This window comes from Gossypium raimondii, chromosome 10, assembly GCF_025698545.1.
Source record: "Gossypium raimondii isolate GPD5lz chromosome 10, ASM2569854v1, whole genome shotgun sequence".
Lineage (NCBI taxonomy): Eukaryota > Viridiplantae > Streptophyta > Magnoliopsida > Malvales > Malvaceae > Gossypium > Gossypium raimondii.
The window spans coordinates 57,709,540-57,729,835 of record NC_068574.1 but is presented as its reverse complement, the minus strand read 5'-3'; the positions used below and the strand labels follow the sequence as shown (position 1 = coordinate 57,729,835).

General features: G+C 34.0%; 2 protein-coding genes across 3 annotated transcripts; both read right to left on the bottom strand.

Annotated features, from left to right (window-relative positions):
• Window positions 1-849: 849 nt before the first annotated feature.
• Window positions 850-3,608, bottom strand: LOC105776767 (receptor-like protein kinase THESEUS 1). The gene has a single exon (XM_012599664.2). It carries the CDS (start codon window positions 3,525-3,527, stop codon window positions 1,005-1,007), a length of 2,523 nt encoding a protein of 840 aa, XP_012455118.1. The 5' UTR covers window positions 3,528-3,608; the 3' UTR covers window positions 850-1,004.
• Window positions 3,609-9,865: 6,257 nt separating this feature from the next.
• On the bottom strand, window positions 9,866-18,043 carry LOC105776765 (ABC transporter B family member 6). 2 transcript variants are annotated; one of them, XM_012599662.2, is made up of 11 exons: window positions 17,342-18,043; window positions 15,948-16,002; window positions 15,671-15,846; window positions 15,358-15,558; window positions 14,314-14,573; window positions 13,929-14,239; window positions 13,591-13,811; window positions 13,141-13,481; window positions 12,229-13,007; window positions 11,898-12,139; window positions 9,866-11,720 (listed from the first exon to the last, which is right to left on the bottom strand). In XM_012599662.2, exons 1-11 carry the CDS (start codon window positions 17,744-17,746, stop codon window positions 10,491-10,493), a joined length of 4,221 nt encoding a protein of 1,406 aa, XP_012455116.1. In that variant the 5' UTR covers window positions 17,747-18,043; the 3' UTR covers window positions 9,866-10,490. The 2 variants fall into 2 exon arrangements, with proteins under 2 accessions (XP_012455116.1, XP_012455117.1); XM_012599663.2 differs by lacking the exons at window positions 15,948-16,002; window positions 17,342-18,043 and having other exon boundaries at window positions 15,655-15,840.
• Window positions 18,044-20,296: the final 2,253 nt, after the last annotated feature.

Sequence of the window (20,296 nt, the reverse complement as noted above, 5' to 3'; positions counted from 1 at the left end):
TTCACTGCCATGTAGAAAACTAATTGAAAAACAATTCCAGATGTATATCTTGTTCACCCTAACTAAAGATTACAATTCCAGATGTATTTTATTCATCAAACGAATTTGTTTTGGTACAAAATACTTTTAAATAAACTGGTTTGATGTTTTGTTTGTAGCTACGTTTTCAAGGAAAACGTATTAGTGGAACTTGATAAATGGGTTTAACTTAAATAAATCACGACTTCTATAATTACTTGATGATAGATTAATTTCTAGACAAGTCTCAACAAATGTATAAAAAGATTTTGACCTGCGTAATCAATTTTTATGTCAATCTCTACTTTTATACAATAAAAAAAAAAAACTCAACAGTAATAATGTAAATTTATTATAGGTTGCACATGATTGACCAAACTTTCATATGGCGTTGACTATGGGATCAAGTAACAAACAGTGGCTTTGTCCCAAAAATGGTGAAATTGCAAGTTTAATTAAAAAGTTGCAATGTTAATGCAATGATAAATTTACATTTTGATCTCTCAAAATTTTTAACTCAGTTTCAACCTCTCTTAAAAATTTTCTAACTTCGCTCCTAACAACTCAAAAAAAAAACTCACGTCATTACTTTTAAGTCTTTAATGGCATCAAGTAATAATGCTGTTAATTTGGATTTATGAATGAGGTTATAAAACTAGAGGATCAAACCAAGGAAAATTAAAATAGAGGGATTAAATCCCAAATTTCAGTATGCCAAAGGGACTAAAACCAGAATTAGACCATTTATATTTGACACTTGTTTTGAACCATGTAATTTTTGTAAATACTTATGAGCACCACAACAGGGCTGTTTCATAACAAAAACAAAAATTTATCGACACTCAATTTTCATTTAGTAGCAATAATCAAAACAATATAAAATTCAAGTTATGATCAACTAAACTAATATTTCTGCATGCAAAAATGTAAAATGTTTGAAACACACACAATAAAATGAAACAAATAAGGCCCTACCCCTTCCAATTCTATCTTCCTCTAGGATCCATAATCTGTGAAAACACGTCGCTCGTTGTTGTTGCATCCGAAGCTACTTGATCGCTGACAATATCGTAACAATCGGTGTCAACCGATTCGACTTGAGGGATCCATCCTGGGATTTCCGGAATATGATTCGCGCTGTTATCGGATGAATCGTTTTGTATCGAAGCCTCTTGTAGTTGAAGAGCATACTCCAAGTTCCATAACACATCACCCATTGTGGGCCTTTCAACTCCGTGTTCGGCCAAGCATTTCTCGGCCGTTTCGCCGAATTTTCTCAAGGAATCGATGTTGATTAATCCGACTAGATTTGAATCTATGATCCTTTGTAATTGACCTCTCTTTTGCCAATACATACCCCATTCAGCAATGTTCACTTGTTCCCTTGGAAGTGCTGGGTTAATTGCAGGCCTAGCGCATAAAATTTCCATGAGAACGACTCCGAATGAGTACACATCGGATTTCTCGGTGAGTTGCTGTCGGCGGAAGTACTCCGGGTCGAGATAACCGAAGCTTCCTTTCACTGCAGTGCTTACATGAGTTTGGTCTAATGTAGGGCCTAGTTTCGACAATCCGAAATCCGCGACCTTTGCTGTGAAATTTTCATCGAGGAGTATGTTCGTTGTTTTCACATCTCGGTGAATGATTGTGTCTGATGCTCCTGTGTGAAGGTAGTGCAGGCCTTTCGCAGCTCCGATGCAGATTTCGAGCCGTTGTTTCCAGCTTAGCGATGGAAGATTGGAACCGTACAAGTGTTTCCGTAATGGACCGCCTGCCATGAACTCATAAACGAGGATCATCTCGTTTTGTTCTTCACAGTAGCCTATAAGAGAAACTAGGTGCCTGTGCCTCAACCTGGAAAGCATCAAAATTTCCGTCCTGAACTCGGTTAGTCCTTGCCGGGATCCGGGATTTCCACGCTTTACCGCAACCATGACCCCATTCTCTAGAACACCTTTATAAACCTTCCCAAATCCACCTACACCAATGACCAAGCTCTCGTCAAAATTCTTGGTTGCTTCACGAATCTCTGCGAATGATAGTACCCGGCCTAAACCGTGAGATTGTGCAGTTGAAGCAAGGCTGCAAATCGAAACTTTCGAATCCGAATTTCCCACATTCGCTGGGAGAGAAAACCAGGTAGAGGGGCAACGTTTAGGCTTCTTTGGCCGGTGCAAACGTAATAACAGAGCTGCTACGACGAACACTAAAACCGCGAAAACCGCTGCCGAGGAAATTGCTAGAGCAACCAATTTTCTTCTCGGGAACTTCGAGTTCTTTCGGATTTTACACACATTTCCATCAAGGCTACCACAATGATTGCTCATTTTCATGATCTCTAAACCATTCAAAATTGCATTGGTTGGAAGATTTCTAAAATCAGGTGGACCGACTTGAACCAAAATCTGATTAGATCCCATCGAAACCTTTGTGACGAAGTCGGCATAGTAGGCAGCCGATAACACCATCGTCTTACTGGAAATATCGAAAGATGGCAAAGCAGATTGTTTGTTGATATAAACATTGAAAATCAAGCTGTTAAGAACGGTACTAACAATGTCACAAAAATGCAGCCTAATGAAATAAGTGAAGCCCTCATCGACATCGAACCTCCACGAAATGTTAAACCTCTGATCGGTCACGTTTGCTTCAGCCATTTCTTGTGCAGTAGCATAAACCGAATTCGGTGCAATTTCAGCCGAGACACCATCAATGTACTTGATCAAATTCGGATTCACTGAAACATTGTTGGCCGATGCAGCATTTATCAAATAAGCTTGATCTGTCTCCCATGTCCTCCACATAGAATCATTCTTGGGCGTCAAAACAGGGCCTCCCATGTTTATCCTGTAAACCGTCTCGAAAGCTACACGTTTTGGGATCTCAACTTCGGGTCCAAACGGAACTGGCACGACACCGGAAGGGAAATTCGTGTCGGGTAAAGCCACAACCTCAATCCCATGAACAAATGCAACCGAACCATTGCCTGGAGAAAACGTCAATTCCAAACCCGAATCTCCGATCTCGATCACATATTCCTTCATTACTGGAGAGTTTTGACTCGATTTCGAAAACGAAAACCGGTGCAACGTGATTCCATTAGCCATAACTGAAAAAACTGCAGATTTCAAATTGTATCTTGTGTTTTGAACAGGAAAAAAGTGCAACCTTAACCAATGGCGACCAATCTGCTTAGTTCCAATAACATAAACTGATGTTTTCTCAAAGATTCTAACAGAACTATAAAGAGCTGAGTTACTAAAACCGTTAATTACATCCCCAGAAACAACAATGCCAGTAGAAGGTGACAATCTCACATTCCGAAAACTATTATCGGGTCGAAAAACCCGAGAACCATCAACTTCGACCGGATTACTTCCGCCGCAATCAATTAAGAAACCATCAACAGGAGTAAAACCAGAACAATTGATGGATTGAACAAAGAAAAGAAATGTGAAAAAGAACAAGACCAACACAATTGAAACTTCCATTTTTCTAATACATACCATGTCTTAATGAGAACACAGTTTGAAGTTGAAACATACCTGAAAAGAAATTTCAATGTCAAAGGTCAGGTTTTTGTTTTTGTGGGGGGGGGGGTGAGAGTTATGAAACTGACATAACTGAAACTTTATGAGATTTGGTTCTTTTTCATTTAATATTTTGCGGCATCTAAGGTGAGGAACATGAGGGCCTGATTTTTTCTAAAGAAAAAGAAAGAAAGAAAGAAAGACATGTTGCAGGGTCATTGAACGGGACCCTGTCTTAAAACACAAACTGACTGTCCTTTTTCTCTAAAGCAACAAAACCATATTTGATTCCTTGTTGACCAACTACCTTACTTTTTTAGCACTTTTCTTTTTACCATTATATTCTCCATATCTTTCAGCTTTTTTAGCTAAGCTAAAACTTTGTAAAATTTTAAAAATAAATTAGTAAAAAGAAAATCGTAACGCAATTAATATGACTCAAATCCAAATCACATCTAAGCAATGAACATTCTATTTATCAAATCAACACACAGAGTTTTAGTTGTTTACTCTCGAAATTAACAATCATTCAATATTTAGATTAAAGGAGACCGAAAAAATCTCTTAATCTAAAACCTAACATATATATTTGTATTAAAAATTATTCATATCCGATATTTATCAGTGTAACTTTTGTGAAGCATAAGCAAAGGTTTGAGCACATGTTCACATGCCTGATCCTAAGACATTGTTTCAACCACTTGCCTTAGATTTTGTAATCATAATAATTTAGTTCCATGGAAGTTATCATTGGAGATTGGACCGCAAAGAGTGCTGTTTATGATTAAAATAAGCGATGTGAGAGAGAGATTTATAGCAGCTGGGTCTTCGCCTAGTAATTTGCAGTGAAGCCTAGGAGAATGAACTGCGAATTCTTTTTTAATTAAAATGAAATAAATAAATAGAAAAAAACAGCATGCGTATGAAGTATACAAGGTTTTTAATGTTGTAAGAATAAGAGTTAAGGTGGAAAGAGATTCAGTTGGCATATATGGTCAAACTGACACAGATTATAATAAGCTGACAAAAATATTGACAGTTAAGGTTTGAGAATGAATATTTATAAATAAACTCCACCATTTATTTTTCTTTTAATATCAAATCTAAATCCCATGAAGCTACAGAAGTGAAGGGTAGGAGGTGGATCTTATTATTATAGAATGGATATATATATATATATATCTGTTACATATGAGAGGATCCTTTTTAAGTTTTTTTTAATTATATTATTTCTCTCGTATTTAATTCATATATTTTAATTAAGTCATTTTAGTTTTTGCTTTAAAAATCTGATGTGGTAAATATATTATCGTATGATAATCTCATATCAGTTTGTTATTTTTATATATTACTCACTAAAATTTAGATAATGAATTAACATTGGTCATTTAAGTTAATATTTAAATTTCAAAGTTTGAAAAGTATAAAGACTTGAAAATTTTAATTAGAGAATATAGGCTAAATTTATAATTGTACGCATGGTACATGAATAAATTTATAGGTTGGCTAAGTTTTATTGTTTATTTTTCATGTTTTATTTTTAAATATGTTGATGAAATTAGGTGGTATTAAATCAAGAGTGTTTTAAGTATTTTATATGAAAGGACATTAAAAAAAATTGTCCTCTAAAGTTCAAATCATATTTACTTAATTAGATATTTATGTGATATGTAATTTGTTAGTCACTCAAGTAATTAAATTAGAAAGTTTTATAGATGTCAATAAAATCATGTATGTATAAATTATCAAATATGCGTATAATTAATAAAATATTTATAATGGAAAAGTTAATAAATTGATTTTCACTACACATTAAAATTTCGAAATTTATCCAATGATAGAATTATTTATTCTATAAATAGTGAAAATTATGGAGACATTAATTTTTATTGAATATATATGTATTTAAATATGTAGAGGCAAAATGTATATTCGATGGTAATTATTTATTTGTTCATTAAAGTCAATCTACCTAAAGATGAAGTAGGATATATTTAATTGTGTGCTTATCTAAATTCATAAAGTAAATTTTGAGCATTGATATATTATTTTGCAGCTATTTGCTTCATTTGTAAGCTTCATCTGTTTCCTTATTTAATGGGTTAATTTTTTTAAAATGGAGTAAACAAGTCAAGTTTTATTTAAGTGTTTTTAATTTTAATTTGGCACTATTAGAAGATAAACTTATTATTATTAGGTTAAGCAGTGAGAAAGAGAGGTTCTACCATAAACAATAAGAAGAATAAAACATATTGAGACTTATGTTTTTGCTAATGACTACTGCCAAGAAATTTATGACTACAATTTCACAAATTGAAAGTGCTCTTACATTTGGAAGAATGTTTTCATTCGGCAGACTAACCTCTTATTGGTACTTCAATGGCACAACTCACAACTAAGAAGTTTGATGGGTTGAGAGGGGAATACAAGAACATATCATCGAGATTACTAGTATTGCAGTAAGACTAAAGATCTTAAGGATGATGGTGGATGATCCCTTCGTGTAGTTCATTTTAAATTTACTGTCTTTGAATTATAGTTCATTCCAAATTAACAATAACACTATTAATGATAAGTGAGATGTTAATGAATTCAGGAGCCATGATTATAGAGTAGAGTCAAGGAAGTCGTTCCATCAAACTTATGGATCAAGGAGCTACAAAGGACTTAAGGTAAAAACTAATAAGTTTAAGAAGAAAATTATGTATGTAAATGTATCTAATGGCGGAAAAAAGAACATACGTTATATAAGTGTCACCTTTATAAAAAAGTCAAACATTATAAAAAAATTGCCAAAAAATGCAAAGCTTGGTTTGAAAAGAAAGATAAATTTTTTATGTTTCTATATATTTCGAATTAAACTTAATTAAAATTCATCATAATACTTGGTAGTTTGGTTCTTATTCAACATGATGCAAGGATTCCTTATAATCCAAACCACTAACCCAAATAAGGATTTTCTATACGAGTTAGTATTTGGTACATTGACAACATACTTATTATTCCATAAGCCGTCTTGAAAAATTAACAAGTGTCTATTTTATTTAAATATTTTACTATACTTCCATTGGACATTTGTCAACCCCTGATCTTGCTTGTGGAGTCTAAAAACATCACTAACAGTGTACCAAATAATTTCCCTTCCTATATAGAGAGCCATATGAAGGCCCCAAATAAAGTGGTCTAATGTAAGGCAATTAAGTTACTTACTTTAATAGAAATTAAATCATGGTCATTTATTTAGTTGCTTGATGGATATATTAGATTAAAAGTTGATCATTATACATTGATTCTCCCTCTACCTATTAGAATTGCACATACAAAAGTCATATAAAGTTGTAACATTATCATCAGGATTTGTGTAAAAAAAAAAAAGTAAGAAAGAGAAATCAATTAACTCCAATTTTATATTATTTTGAAAATCTTAAAATTATTTTCATGATATTTACAAATCCAATGAATGGAGGGGAAAAAAGTCTGAAAAAGTACATTCATGGGTAGCTCTTCTTTATCAGATTCATATATTGGCTGATATTCAATTTATAAGACCCTTTTTTACCACAAATATAATGGGGCTTGAGTTGGTTAGACCGATGGCATTCCATGTTATATATCCCCCCATTATAGTTTTACAGTACAAGCTAGTTTAACCAACGATAATATACATTTTAGTGTCTAAACTTTGCTTCAGGGTTTAAATTAGTACTTGAATTTTTTAGTTTTGAGGTTTAAATTGGTGTTTCGGGATTGTTTCTTTCCTTATAATTTAAATTGACACGTAAATTTAACTTTTTAGTTTAAATTGGTATTTAATTATTTGAATAAATTTGAAGTTCAGGTGCCTACTTGAACTTAAAAAGATTTAGGTAATAAATTAAACATGGATACTAATTAGAGGAAAAGAAGGGTGTAATTACCTGTTAATGAATTACTATCAAGTGAATCACGTGTCATAGCAAAGAGGAACAAAATGAGGTGTGCAAAGAGAGTGGGAAAGGAATAGTCCCCACTTTGACTGTCCCATCCAAATAGGAACCAATGCTTTATGAGAGGCTTCCTGCTGCTTCAGCCTTCAATACTCTGAATTGGCTGTTTCCCTTAAATGGTTACTCTCTCAAGTCTCAATCACCTCTTGGCTGGTTTTTGGATTTTCAGTTTGTTATGTATATAATGCAGGTACCTGTACTATAAATTAATTGTATTTTATTTTATTTAAAAATAAATAAATAAATTTTTGTACATTATATTTAAAAAATAATTTTTTATTTTTTATTAAAATCTAGCGTGACTAACAAAATAATTAAATAGTCACGTGTACCTCATGTTAACTTATAATAAAATGATCAATCTATTCTCTAAGTTAGTGTACAAGGACTAACGTATCTATTTTCTGAATAAAAAGTGCAATATATTTCAATTAACCAGTCATAATCCGTATATACTTAATATAAGTACAAGAGATATTCGTACCCAAGATTATTTCTGTCATGGATGTTGAGTTTGCTCTATTAAGTGTTTATACTTTCCACTTTTCAGTAAAATGTGCCTCACTCCATCACTCCAATTAGCTTATCTCGAGCTACTGCTTTTCTAGTTTTTCTTTGCAGAAGTGTGGCAAATTGCACCAAAGCTACCACTTCCAATGGAGAAAGTTAAAAAGAATAAATCCCAAATTTGATATTTCCAAGACAGACATCATCATGACATGAAATTGAAAATATTATGTATTCATGCAAACAAGTAAAAGATTGTTACTGTTGGGAACTGCAGCTGTAAACAGCAACCTCACTTCATGGTGAAGATCTCTCTGTTGTGTCAGTAAATCATTTTATGGCCTTATTTTTCTTGGTAACAACACTTTTCTAGTTGTATCTAATTTCGAAATTTAACAAATTAGTCACTTTTTTTAAAAAAATGGAGCAACTTTTATTGATATTTCTAAATCAATCTTAATTATTGGGATTAGTAGGAGTTGGCTCTCAAAATGGTAACTACAACAATCTTATGTTTGCCACATATGGTGTAAAGATGAGGGTTTAAACAGAGAAGGGAAGATTTTTTGGAATTTATCTCAATGTTACCCAACCTAAATAAGACTAGCTTTTTACTGTAAAATTAAGGGTGCACCTAGAGGGGACTTAGCTAAATGGGAAATTTAATTTTAAACCCCTAAAAGTAAAACCATTAATTTAAGCCTTTTTTAATCTTTAATCAAATAAAAAACTGCACTTTTGGCCCTTTTAAAAATTAAAAATACATTATTTAAGACTTTTTAACATAAAATTTTAGTTTTGATCCTTTAATATTTTATAATTTTATCTTGACTCCTCTTAAAAAAAAAATTCTAACTTTGCTCCGGTAAAACCAACAACACACCCTGAGAGGGTGGTTTCCTATTTGGTTCTTTGTTGTAATGAGTGTTTTGTTTTATGCTTATGTTGTTCACATTTTTATTTTTAGTAAACTTGTTTGGATTATTCTTGACCTTTAAATAAGAGAATAAAAATATTTTAGTGTATTCAGACTTATGTATTCCCGTATTGACAATACTATCGTTATCAATCGAGTTAAGACTCGTTCAATAATATAAATTAGTAGTTAAAACAGTCAAAATTTCTAATATTTTTATGACTTAATATTCACCATTTTCTGAATATGATATTTAAGCACGACTACCTCCTCCAACTTATAAGAAGCCGTCATGTGTATAATTCTTTTCCACCTCAGATATCTATATGGGATTACTGAATAAATTATACGAAATCTTTAAAATATTAAAATAAAATTTTTCAACACTGTTAATAGACCTCGTAACACAAAGAAACACTTTTAAAAAAAAATATATTCTTTCATTAAAAAAGGCCATCAAGGAATGGGCCCAAACAAAATAAAGTCTTCCCCACCAAAATCTTAATTATCTTAATTATCAAAGGACAGCAAATTTCCCAAAATTTTTAAAAATATTATTGGATTAGGTTGTATTTTCTAAAAATTACAGGACTAAACTGAAATAACGAAAATGCTTCCAGCTTATTTTCTAACTATTTTTTATTATTTCGACTTTTAGAAAATACAGTCTAATCCAGTAATTTTATTTTAGAAAATGACATTCTTTTGAGAAATTTACTCAAAGAAGGATAGGGTTGGGGTTATTATGCCCAAAAAGCCAAACACTAGTGATAAATACTTTAATTATCATCGAATATGGCATCAAATTGAGGAAAAGCTTCGAGGGCTAAATTGAATATTAAACCTATTTTTAGGCAGCACAAAATATACGAGGCTCAACAGAACATCACTCAATTGATGGCACAGTATAAAAGAAATGTAAATTGCATATTTATTTACAAAAAGATTAGAACCTGACTTTTTGCCTCATCTAAACATTTCTTTTGGTAATCAAAGTGCAAAAATTTACAGAAAAACACATACATCATTCAAGTTTTGGTAAAAGAAGAGTTGCAGAAATTTATAGAAACAAGTGGAAAATCCAAAACCCCACACCTCAAATAACACTAAAATTATCAACCCTTTTCTGATCAGTAAACAAAATTAATATACCCTGGAGACAAATGAACAGCCCCAATCTAAATGCTGTTTTGCCCCCTTGAAAGAATGTGGATTTATCCCTCTCAACAGCCACCCCAAATTCACAAACCCTATTCCTAAAACCCTACTTTTAAACAAATGTAACTACAGTCGCTGTGGTGCCTACTCACCGGTGTTGATGTTACCACCCTCGATCATTCTCATGTGTTCTTTGGTTCGCCTTTCACATAGAACACAGCTACAAGTTGCATCATCCCCCATTTGTCTGAAATGATTCAGGATTGTTCGACCAAGAGATTCGTAGCTGACAGCTTGGTGGTAGTTCCAGCAATTCAAATGAGTGAAATGAGCAATATACAGCAGAACCAAGGTATGTTACACTTGCAAGCCAAACTAAACCAGCCGATGCTGACGCAAGCCCTTCCCAAAATGAGGTTGCATTAAACGAACATACAAGCCATTTTTGGCTACCAAAGAATCATGTGTTCCTTCCTCTACAATTCGACCACCATTAAGTACTACAATGTTGTCAACATGCCTCATCATTGCAGCTCTATGGGCTATCAAAATGGTAGTTTTGTTCCCCATTATCAGCGTATCAAGTGCCTCCTGGACCACTCGGCTAGACTCAGATTCAATGGAAGAGCTAGCTTCATCCAATAATAAGATGGGAGCATTCTTCAGCACAACTCGAGCGATGGCAATTCTTTGTTTCTGTCCTGGGGTCAAATCCACACCCCTCATACCAACATGTGTGTCATAACCATGAGGCAAGCTGCTGATAAAATGGTGAGCATTAGCTATCCTTGCAGCCTCTTTCATCTCAGCTTCACTAGCATTGTGCCTTGCATATATGATGTTTTCCCTGATAGTAGTTGAGAAGATTATGGGTTCCTGTTGAACAAGACCCAAGTGATTCCTCAACCACCTCAAATTGTAGGTTTTTAAATCCCGCCCGTCAAGTAGAACCTGACCTGCTACTGGATCATAGAATCTTTCGATCAAAGATATTATGGTACTCTTCCCAGAGCCTGAAACTCCAACAACAGCTAAAGTTTGTCCCCCATTAACTTTAAGACTAAAATTGCTCAAGACCAACATTTCTGGACGAGTAGGATAGCAGAAATCAACGTTTTTCAACTCAATGCTTCCGTAGACATTAGGTGGCTTCAATGCCGTGTTATCATCTGGCTCGATTTTAGGGACTCGCTCAATAATTTCAAACACTGAAGTGAGAGATTTCCGCCTCTTAAGAATGTATGGTGCCAATCCAAATGGCTCCACGAGTGCAAAAGTAGCAAAAGAGAAAACCATGTACTCCTTGACAGCTGTAGGCAGATCCATGTACCGTCTTTTAACACAGAGTGCAGTGTACCAAAGGAGAAGAGCATTGCAGGCAAAAAGAAGAAACTGTGAAAAGCCAAAAGCAAACCCTATCGCCATTCCATGAAATAAACTCTTTTTCAATATTCTCTTCAGCTGCAATCTGTAGAGCTCCATTACCTTATTACCGGCGCAAAATGCTACAACAGTGTAAATGTTTCTCACTGCATCCTCAAGGACCAATGATGCCTTCCTATGCATCTCCTGGATTCCCTTAGAAAATCCAGCGAGCCATAATTTCTGCAACATTTAAGTATGCAACAATTCAGAAATTCGGACATGGACAATTTAAGTTCAATAAGAAAAAGGCAACAGCATGGAGGAGATAAAGAAGCAAACACAATACATGGATAAAATTGAAACTCCACTTCTTTTTCAATAATGAAGTGAAAACCAAATAACAAAAGATATGCAAACCTGTGCAATAGCGGAGACAGTTAGAACTGGCAGGGTTGCAAATGCCACAAGCGCCAACCGCCAATGTAGCAACATCCCAATTAGCAAAGCAACAAGAACAGCAGTACTATCCTGTACAAATATTGAAAGTCGGTTGCTAAAAGCAGCCCGTACAAATGTAGCATCGTTTGCCAAGCGCATGGACAAGGTGTCAGCGTTATTCTCTTCTTCATCAAACCATCCAACTTCATTGCGCAGCATTGCTGTCGATGATAGGCAAAACAAGGTAAACAATAGGCACTGAATTCAGCATTCCAGTAAATTTGCAAAATTGATTTGAAGATTCAGATACCTGAAAACATCATCCTGCGAACCCGTTCAGTCATCTTTTCCCCCATAATGCCAAAGTAGAAATGTTGCAAAAAGTTAGCAACAACAGTCACTATACCCATACAGGCAATTATCAAACACCACCTGTCTACTTCATCCTGTAAGTGATGAGGTTCCTGACGCCTATAATATGCAGTTACTATCAGAGCAATAACATAAGCAAGAAGTGGATTAAAAGAGCCAAAGATTGCTGCGCCAATGCTTCCCAACACAGCATAGAGCCACTCTGCAAAACTAAGTTGTGCCAACCTCCAAAACGATGGAGCTTCCCTACGATGTGCTTCCTTATCTTTCATTGGGATGTCACCAGAGTGACTGAGAGGACGACTAAAAGTCTGAGAATGGGAACGTTCACTTTTAGGGTCAGAAGTCAGAAGGGGTGATACGGGAGATTCTGGGTCTGAACCACTTGATTTCGGCCTCTGGGTAGCCTGAACGTCAAGTTTTGGCAACTCTGGTAGTCTCATTTCAAAACTATCCTGCCTCCTGATTGATGGTTCCTTATCACCACCATCCACAGGCAAACCGTTTTCCTGCATTTTCTCTGGTGGTGGACTATGAGCCTTAGGTGATTCTTGTGAGTTAAAAGCACCATCATGGGCCCGGAATCCACCAGGAACCCTTTGAAGAGATGGTGATTTGATGAATTTTGGAGATGATGATTCTTGGAAGCTGTAAATTGATGAAGACTCCTTTTCAATCTGGAAAGTAGACGTCTCCTTGTAGTTCCTGACTGGTGTCCTGAAAAATTATAAACAATCATAAAAACACAGGAGCACTTTTTGTTTAATCTAAATGAAGAAAATCACTAACAAGAAACAGACTTTCATAATCTTCCAGCCTTTTTAATAAAAGCATCTATGGTTCTTATTACCTCCTTGGAAGTTTTGCAGCCTCTTCACATTTAAGGAGCTCTGCATACAAGCCATCAAGGGCTAGTAACTCGTCGTGTGTACCCATTTCAACCAGCTGACCCTCTTCCATCACAGCTATATAATCAGCATTTCTTATGAGACTAAGACGTCGAGCAATTATTATGGTTGAACGCCCTAACATGAGAAGATCTAGAGCTTCCTGTACAGTTCTTTCAGCCTCAAAATCAAGTCCACCAGTCACCTCATCAAGCAGAAGGATGGTTGGGTTCAAAAGCACAGCTCTAGCAATAGAAAGTTTGATTTTCTGTTCTTCTGTCAATGCTAAGCCAGCCCTCCCCACCTGAAAGTCACGGTAAATGATTTTAACAAAATATGACACAAATAAGAAATATATATATATGATCAGCAAGATAGGCAAAACTAGTATATCTTGTGCTCCCATATTTCACCTGTGTCTCATATCCTCTCTCAAGCGAACTAATAAATGTATGGGCATGTGCTATTTTTGCAGCTTCTTCGATTTGATCAAGCGTAGCATCTCGTCCATAAGCAATATTATCTTTTATGCTCAAACTAAGTAATGCAGGTTCCTGGGTAACAAGTCCTATTTGGCTTCTCAGCCACTCCAGCTTAAGATTTTTAATATTCTCTCCATCTAGAAGAACTTCCCCTGCATCACACAAAATAAAATCATTTACATCATGTTGGCTAAACACCATGCAATGGTTTCAACACCTAAATGGCATGCCACTGCAGTGCGATAGATAACATCATATGATCATAATACCTAATGTAGGATCATAAAACCGTTCCATGAGCGGAATAATACTGCTTTTCCCAGAGCCATTTCTGCCAACAAGGGCCACAGCCTTTTTAGCAGGTACAGTGAGGTAAAATCCACTCAATATAGGGATTTCAGGTCGAGAGAGATAACTAAAATATACATTGCGAAACTCAATATTTCCTTGAAGGGAGGGTGACATGTTCCCTTCCTCATTAGAGCCAGAGGATGACCGACTAATCATCTCAAAAAGTCTATAAGCAGCAATTCGTCCTTGGTCAAATGAGTAGAAATTTGTTGCTGCTTGGTTCAACCCACTGCACAATATGGAAAGGATTGGTAAGGAAGTGCAGATTAGACAGAGCAGGAAAAAAGAGAAGCTGATGCTTACAGGCCACTTAAAATTATAGCAAAAAGAGCTGTTATTATTTCACCACCATGAGCTCTGTGATGTGTGACCAGGAACCTTCCGACCCAAAGTTGTAAGGCACAAGAACATATAGCAAGCCCATATGTAAATCCAAGCCCAAGCCCTTGTACAAGACTAATCAATATACCATATCTCAAAGTTGCTTGCAATGAGGTTGCATAAGAATATTTGGCCAAAGTTTCATTTGTAAATGCATACAAGGTCCTAATGTAAGAGACTGCCTGCAAAAAAACGAAAACTATATGTATATTAGCATCATTCTCTACTGTGCTTACCCTTATATAAGGCTGATTCTATGTAGAAAGTGAAGTTCAACAAAGAATTCATGTCATCATTTCAACAAATTCAACAGTAATGAACCCAAAAAAGGTATAATGAGCACGATGCATTGATGATAAAGAAAATCTCTAGTGCAAGTTCTCCCTAGCTTTGGGCAGCTTCTTTACTCCAGAAAGCAGAAGCAGTGTCCAAAGTTCAAAAAGAGTTTTAATAAAATTGTTTTAGCTTATAAAGAAACTGCAAATCAGCTTTCTGCAGGCTGAAAGGGATCTTCTGACAAGAACCTCTACATACAAGTTTAATAGAAACTTCAAATAAACAGAAGGTATTGTTATGTAAATCAAGTTATTTCAAATCGACAACACCTTTGAAAAGCTAGCAGCAATTTTTTCCCATAACTCCAGCCTGGCTGAAGAGGCTTCTAAACTAAGCTTCTAAACATCCCTATAAATATCAAGCAAGCATTGGAGGTAAACCTTGCCATCATTTCTGTTTCAAATACAAATAACTAGCAAAGTTTAGTCCATAGGTCCTTATATTAATGGCCAGTTCAAATAAACTCATGCTCAAATGTCAACAGTAACTGCACTCATAAGTCACTGTATACCATTTGGACAACTCACTTTAAATGAACATTAAGCAACGTAGCCAATTTAAATTCACTTAACAACATTAAGAAAAATAAGTCTGGTTGAAAGTAATGGAGCCAGGAGAGAAGAGAAAAACCTGTTCAGCAACGCTAGCTGCCTCAGCATAAGCATCTTGGATGTTCTCAGCAAGCCTATGAAGAAATATATTGGATATGCCTCCAGCAGCAACAATGAATGGACCAGTAGCTAGTGTTATGAGAACAATCTCCCAACAGTTGATAAAACCAATAATTAGACCACTGAAAAATGTAGCCATGTTATGAATGTAATTCCCAACCTGTATCATCATAGGAATATTAGGATTGGAGCAGACATCTGTGAGGAAATCCCACCAAAGACTAAGTCACTAATTAAAAAAAGTAGGGAAACCCACATGTGACTGAACATACTTTTTCACTAAGAGCAGACTGGATGAGCAGTACATCACTCAATACTTGACTCACTATGTCTCCATTATTCCCATAAGTATCAAAAAAGCTCATATCTTGGTTCAATAAAACTTGAACATATTTTGACCTGATGACAGCAGTCTGCCTCTCTCCCGTCAAAATCCAGCACGAAACCTCTATTACACAGAACAAGTCAGTGACAAGTGGCAGGAATGATGCATCAATCAGAAGGAAACAGAGATGAAGCAATAACCGGATTTGATATCGATCAACTTACCAATCCAGCCAGCAGCGAAAACACCAGCAGCAATATAAACAATGGTTAAAGCAAGCTGCAAAACAAGAATGAAACAGTTGGTGGCATGCAGAAGTACAAACAACACAGAGTCTGAAGAAGACTACAAATTTTAGCTGCTTATATCAAGCAAAAGAAGAAAAGAATTAGACAAAAACTAAAGCTACAAAAGATGGTTTTGCTTTGTCCCATGTTATTTGCACATTAACACCTATAAGAATAAAAGCAATCCTGATTTAACCCTGAAGATAGAGAGTTTTTACATCTTCATAGTAACAATTAAAAATGATATATTAGTTGCAAACAAGTAGAGATATTCACATGGTATCGGTTTACATGCACCCATGATAGCAACTACATGAGAGAGTTGCAATACACATAGCATCAAACTGGAACTACAACCAAAATGTCACAGTTTGATTTGCAATTAACTAAACCATCAAATTAAAAATTCCATTCTTTCTGCAGTTCACACCTATTCATCCACCTTCTTTCCGCTAACAAATATAAAAGCCTCAAAAAATCTAAAGATGAAACACATCCTTCACTTCTGAATAATATGCTAATCATTTCTTCTAATGAAGGCTTGAGCTTGAATGTGTAAGAATGATGCCGTCCCCAACCTAGAGGGAAGGAAGTAATCAAGCCTATGTTTAGCGGATTCAGGGTTAGGGTCAGATATGGGAATGTGTCCAATACAGACATGCTCAAATTTGTCCCAAGTTTTCCATATATTTGGAGGATTATATCCATATCCATGTCCAAATATTTGGAGGATAAGGTGTCAAGACAAAGGTATCTTCTATTTTAAGAAAAATGAAGATCCCATATAACATAGGTTAAAGACCATCCATCCACCCAAAATACTAGAACAGCAATATCCTGCTATGACAATACAGAAGCCTACAAAAGCAATAACCATTAATCTTAATCTCATATAAACATTTCATGTTTTTTGACACCACAAAATTTCCTTACGATCCATTTCAAAGCTAAAATCTCAGCCCCCTCCCCCCCCCCCCAGAAAAAAAATAAACCAAAAATAAATTGCTTTTGCCAATTGCAAGCCAACAAAACTTAAAACCCAAAACTTTTATACACCTTGTCATTTCCAGAACACATTTTCAATAAACAAACCATTATCCAATATACCAAAAATTAAAGAGTAAGGAAATTGCTTAAATTCAGAATCAAACGGTCCATCTCCCCTAATTATACCAACTTTCCAAATATAAAACATAGTTAACTCCACTGTCAAAATTGCAAACTCCTGAAAAACTATAAATTGATCAACTAAGACACTAACCTAAACCTTTAAAATCCCAAAATTTAGGTTTTTTCTTTACTTCCTTAATAAATAAATAAATATAGCTAACCTCTCTAAACCTGTCAATCTGCTCATCCAATCTCTCCGGCTCCGGTAGTGACGACCCAATTCCAAGAACATGAACAATCTTCGCAAAGTAATGCAAGTAAACAACAAGAGCCGTCCCATGAGCAGCAGCAGCAACCGATCCAACGATCATGAGAACCCAATCAAGCCTATCAGCACAGGCAAAGAGTCTCGAGAAAGGAACAGCAGCAGGTGGCGGCTCCAGCTCTTCAGCCTCCTCCATTTCCTCCTCCGCCTCCACCTGCGCCGCAGCAGCAGCTGCTGCTGCTTCTGCAGATGTATCTAAGTACGGAGAAGGCGATTCCGGTGGCTCCGAAACCTCTGATACTGGTGTCAAGGGCTGTATATGGGGTGGTGACCACCCAAACAAACCCCTTGATATCATCATCTTGAAACCAAACCCAAACCCTAACCCTAAGTACCCTTCCTCTAAATTTAGCAGAAACTTTAAGCCGATCTGCTAAATTCAGAGACCAAAAAAATTGCAAAAAAAAAAAAATCAGATTTTTCCTCCACTTAGTTAATTAAAGGTTTGGGTTTTCTTTTATATAAATTGGGTTTTTTTGTTTAGTAAAAATTTGGAGAGCAGGTCAACTATGGCGGAAGAAACATAAGAAAGAAGAAAGAAAGAAAGAAAAAAAATTGAAGTAACCCACGGTTACATTCAAGCAAAAGAAAAAAAAATTAAAATTTAGGAGATTTCGATTTTTGGAGGCTTTTTAATGATTCCATTTTTTGTTTTTTTGTTAACGGCAAAAAGTATATATATATATATATATATTTGCTTATAGGATTTTTCCTTTTTGACAAAATTTTGCTTATAGTATATATATTTTCTGGTAAAATGCTGATAGGATATTTCAATTTTCTTTTTTTAACTATTTTTCTTAATTAAATTGTCTGAAAATATTTTCAAAGTAGATTTTATGATATTGAGCTGTGTTTATTAATAATTTTGTAATTATAGGATATTATGTAAGTATTTTACTGATTTATGTGAAAAAATAAAATATTGTTAAAATAATATAATTTATTTAGTAAAATAATGGTTTTTAATATTAATTAATTAAATATATTGTATAGATATTAAATTATAATAAAATAAATTATAGAAACCTAAAAGGTGAAAATCATTTTAAAGTAAATTTGAAAGCCTGCTTATTATATTTATAAATTCCATAATTGGTGTTGTTTATTAATACCAACTTCAATGTGTTTTAAATTCAAAACTGTTTTCTCAAAAATTAATTATAGGTTAAATACAGGTATTAATCCTCCCACTATTTATATTTTCAAATTTTAAAATTCTAATTTCAACCCCAACGATAACAGATAATTTCTACTATTAATTTCATATTATTTAAATTTTATTTATTTAGTCTCAATTCTCCAATTTAATTATATTTTCGAAATTTTAAATTTCAGTGTTGACTTAAAATAATAATCACTAAATTCGCTAACTAAATGTATTTATATTTTTTAATATTATAATTATTTATTCATGACTTAAAAATTCAAAAAAAATTTAAAAGTATATTTTTGGGAAATAGGGTGAACAGCTGGATCTTCGCTTGACATTGGATATTTAAATAATGACACGTGTGGATGTGTGTAAGTGTCAGGGTAAGTTTAGCATTGCTCAGAGGACTAAACCTTTTGATTTCCCCTCTGCCATTGCCAGTCCATTTGCTCTGTTCTTGTTCCCCTTGCTTTTTTTATCTTTTCACTTTCTCCCTTCCTTTATTTTTATATATAATTTGGTTATGCCAATGATCGTTAATTATTAGTTTTTTCAATTTTTTTAATTTATTCTTTTATATAGATTATATTATAGAAAAAGTGAAAATTTAATATTTGTATGTTAGATTAAATAACAAATCGATGAATTCTGTTAAAACTTTCGTTCATTTGCATTGTTAAAAATTAGTATGACTGATGGAAAAATTAGATAGTGACATGTGGTATACCTGTGCACCTCATATTGATGTACAAATATCAATTTTTAACAATAGAAGTTGATGGAACTTTTAACAAAATGATCACTTTATTCTTTGATCTAATATATAATGACAAATGGAGCCAAATGCAATCCGACTTTTAATATAGTGACCTCTATGGTAATTCTACCATTAAGTTCTTCTATTAATTTAACCATTGAATTAAGTAATCTGGATATTAAACGCTAGTTTGAATTTTACCTAAAGCATATTTAAAACATTTTGATTAAATTATGAACGCATGTTAATTTATTGTATAGATAGTTTAGACTTAACATATTAAAAGAAAGACAATGCTCTAAAATTTATGATGATTGTCCTTTTAATACGTTAAATATAAGTCATCAATGCAATAAATATGTGTTTTAAATGTGTTTCAGATCATATAAAAATAGGTATTTAACGCCTAAATTGATACCTTAATTGATTGAAAGACTCGGTTGATTTATATTATTTTTATTAAGTTGATAAAAATACTTTGAAATTTAAAATTAATTTAAACTAAATTAGTATCTTATTTAAAGATATAAAACTCAAACAGTTACAAACTCTCATTCGTATCAAAAATCATCTTGGTGATGTAGTCCACTTCTAAATTATCTTATCGAGGGTATGGATTAAAACCAACATCATTTATGTAATGCATTTTAAGCTTTGATTATTAATAGCATAATTTGTTTTGGAGCATTCCCACTTGACAAGTTATAATAATCACTATAAAAGATTGATTACATAAAAGTATGAACTAATTCCTTTAAAGTTTCTTGGTTGAATTTAAACCTATTTCCAAAGTAGGAGAATCATCAATGGATTCATTTAGATGAAACCAAGAAAATAAATTTTATTTTTAGAAAAAAGGGGAAAATTGTGATTCCAAAATTTGTGTTGTTTTAGATGATAATAATACTAACATGGGGGATTTGATCATGGACAGATTGGAG

What these genes read in the sequence shown, in the direction of transcription:
- LOC105776765 (XM_012599662.2), bottom strand. Translation starts at nt 17,746, where the DNA reads ATGATGATATCAAGGGGTTTGTTTGGGTGGTCACCACCCCATATACAG. An exon ending in AGTCTGCTCTTAGTGAAAAA is followed by an intron (nt 15,559 to 15,670) that starts GTATGTTCAGTC and finishes ATGATGATACAG; the next exon opens with GTTGGGAATTACATTCATAA. An exon ending in AGAGAGGATATGAGACACAG is followed by an intron (nt 13,482 to 13,590) that starts GTGAAATATGGG and finishes CGTGACTTTCAG; the next exon opens with GTGGGGAGGGCTGGCTTAGC.
- LOC105776767 (XM_012599664.2), bottom strand. Translation starts at nt 3,527, where the DNA reads ATGGTATGTATTAGAAAAATGGAAGTTTCAATTGTGTTGGTCTTGTTC.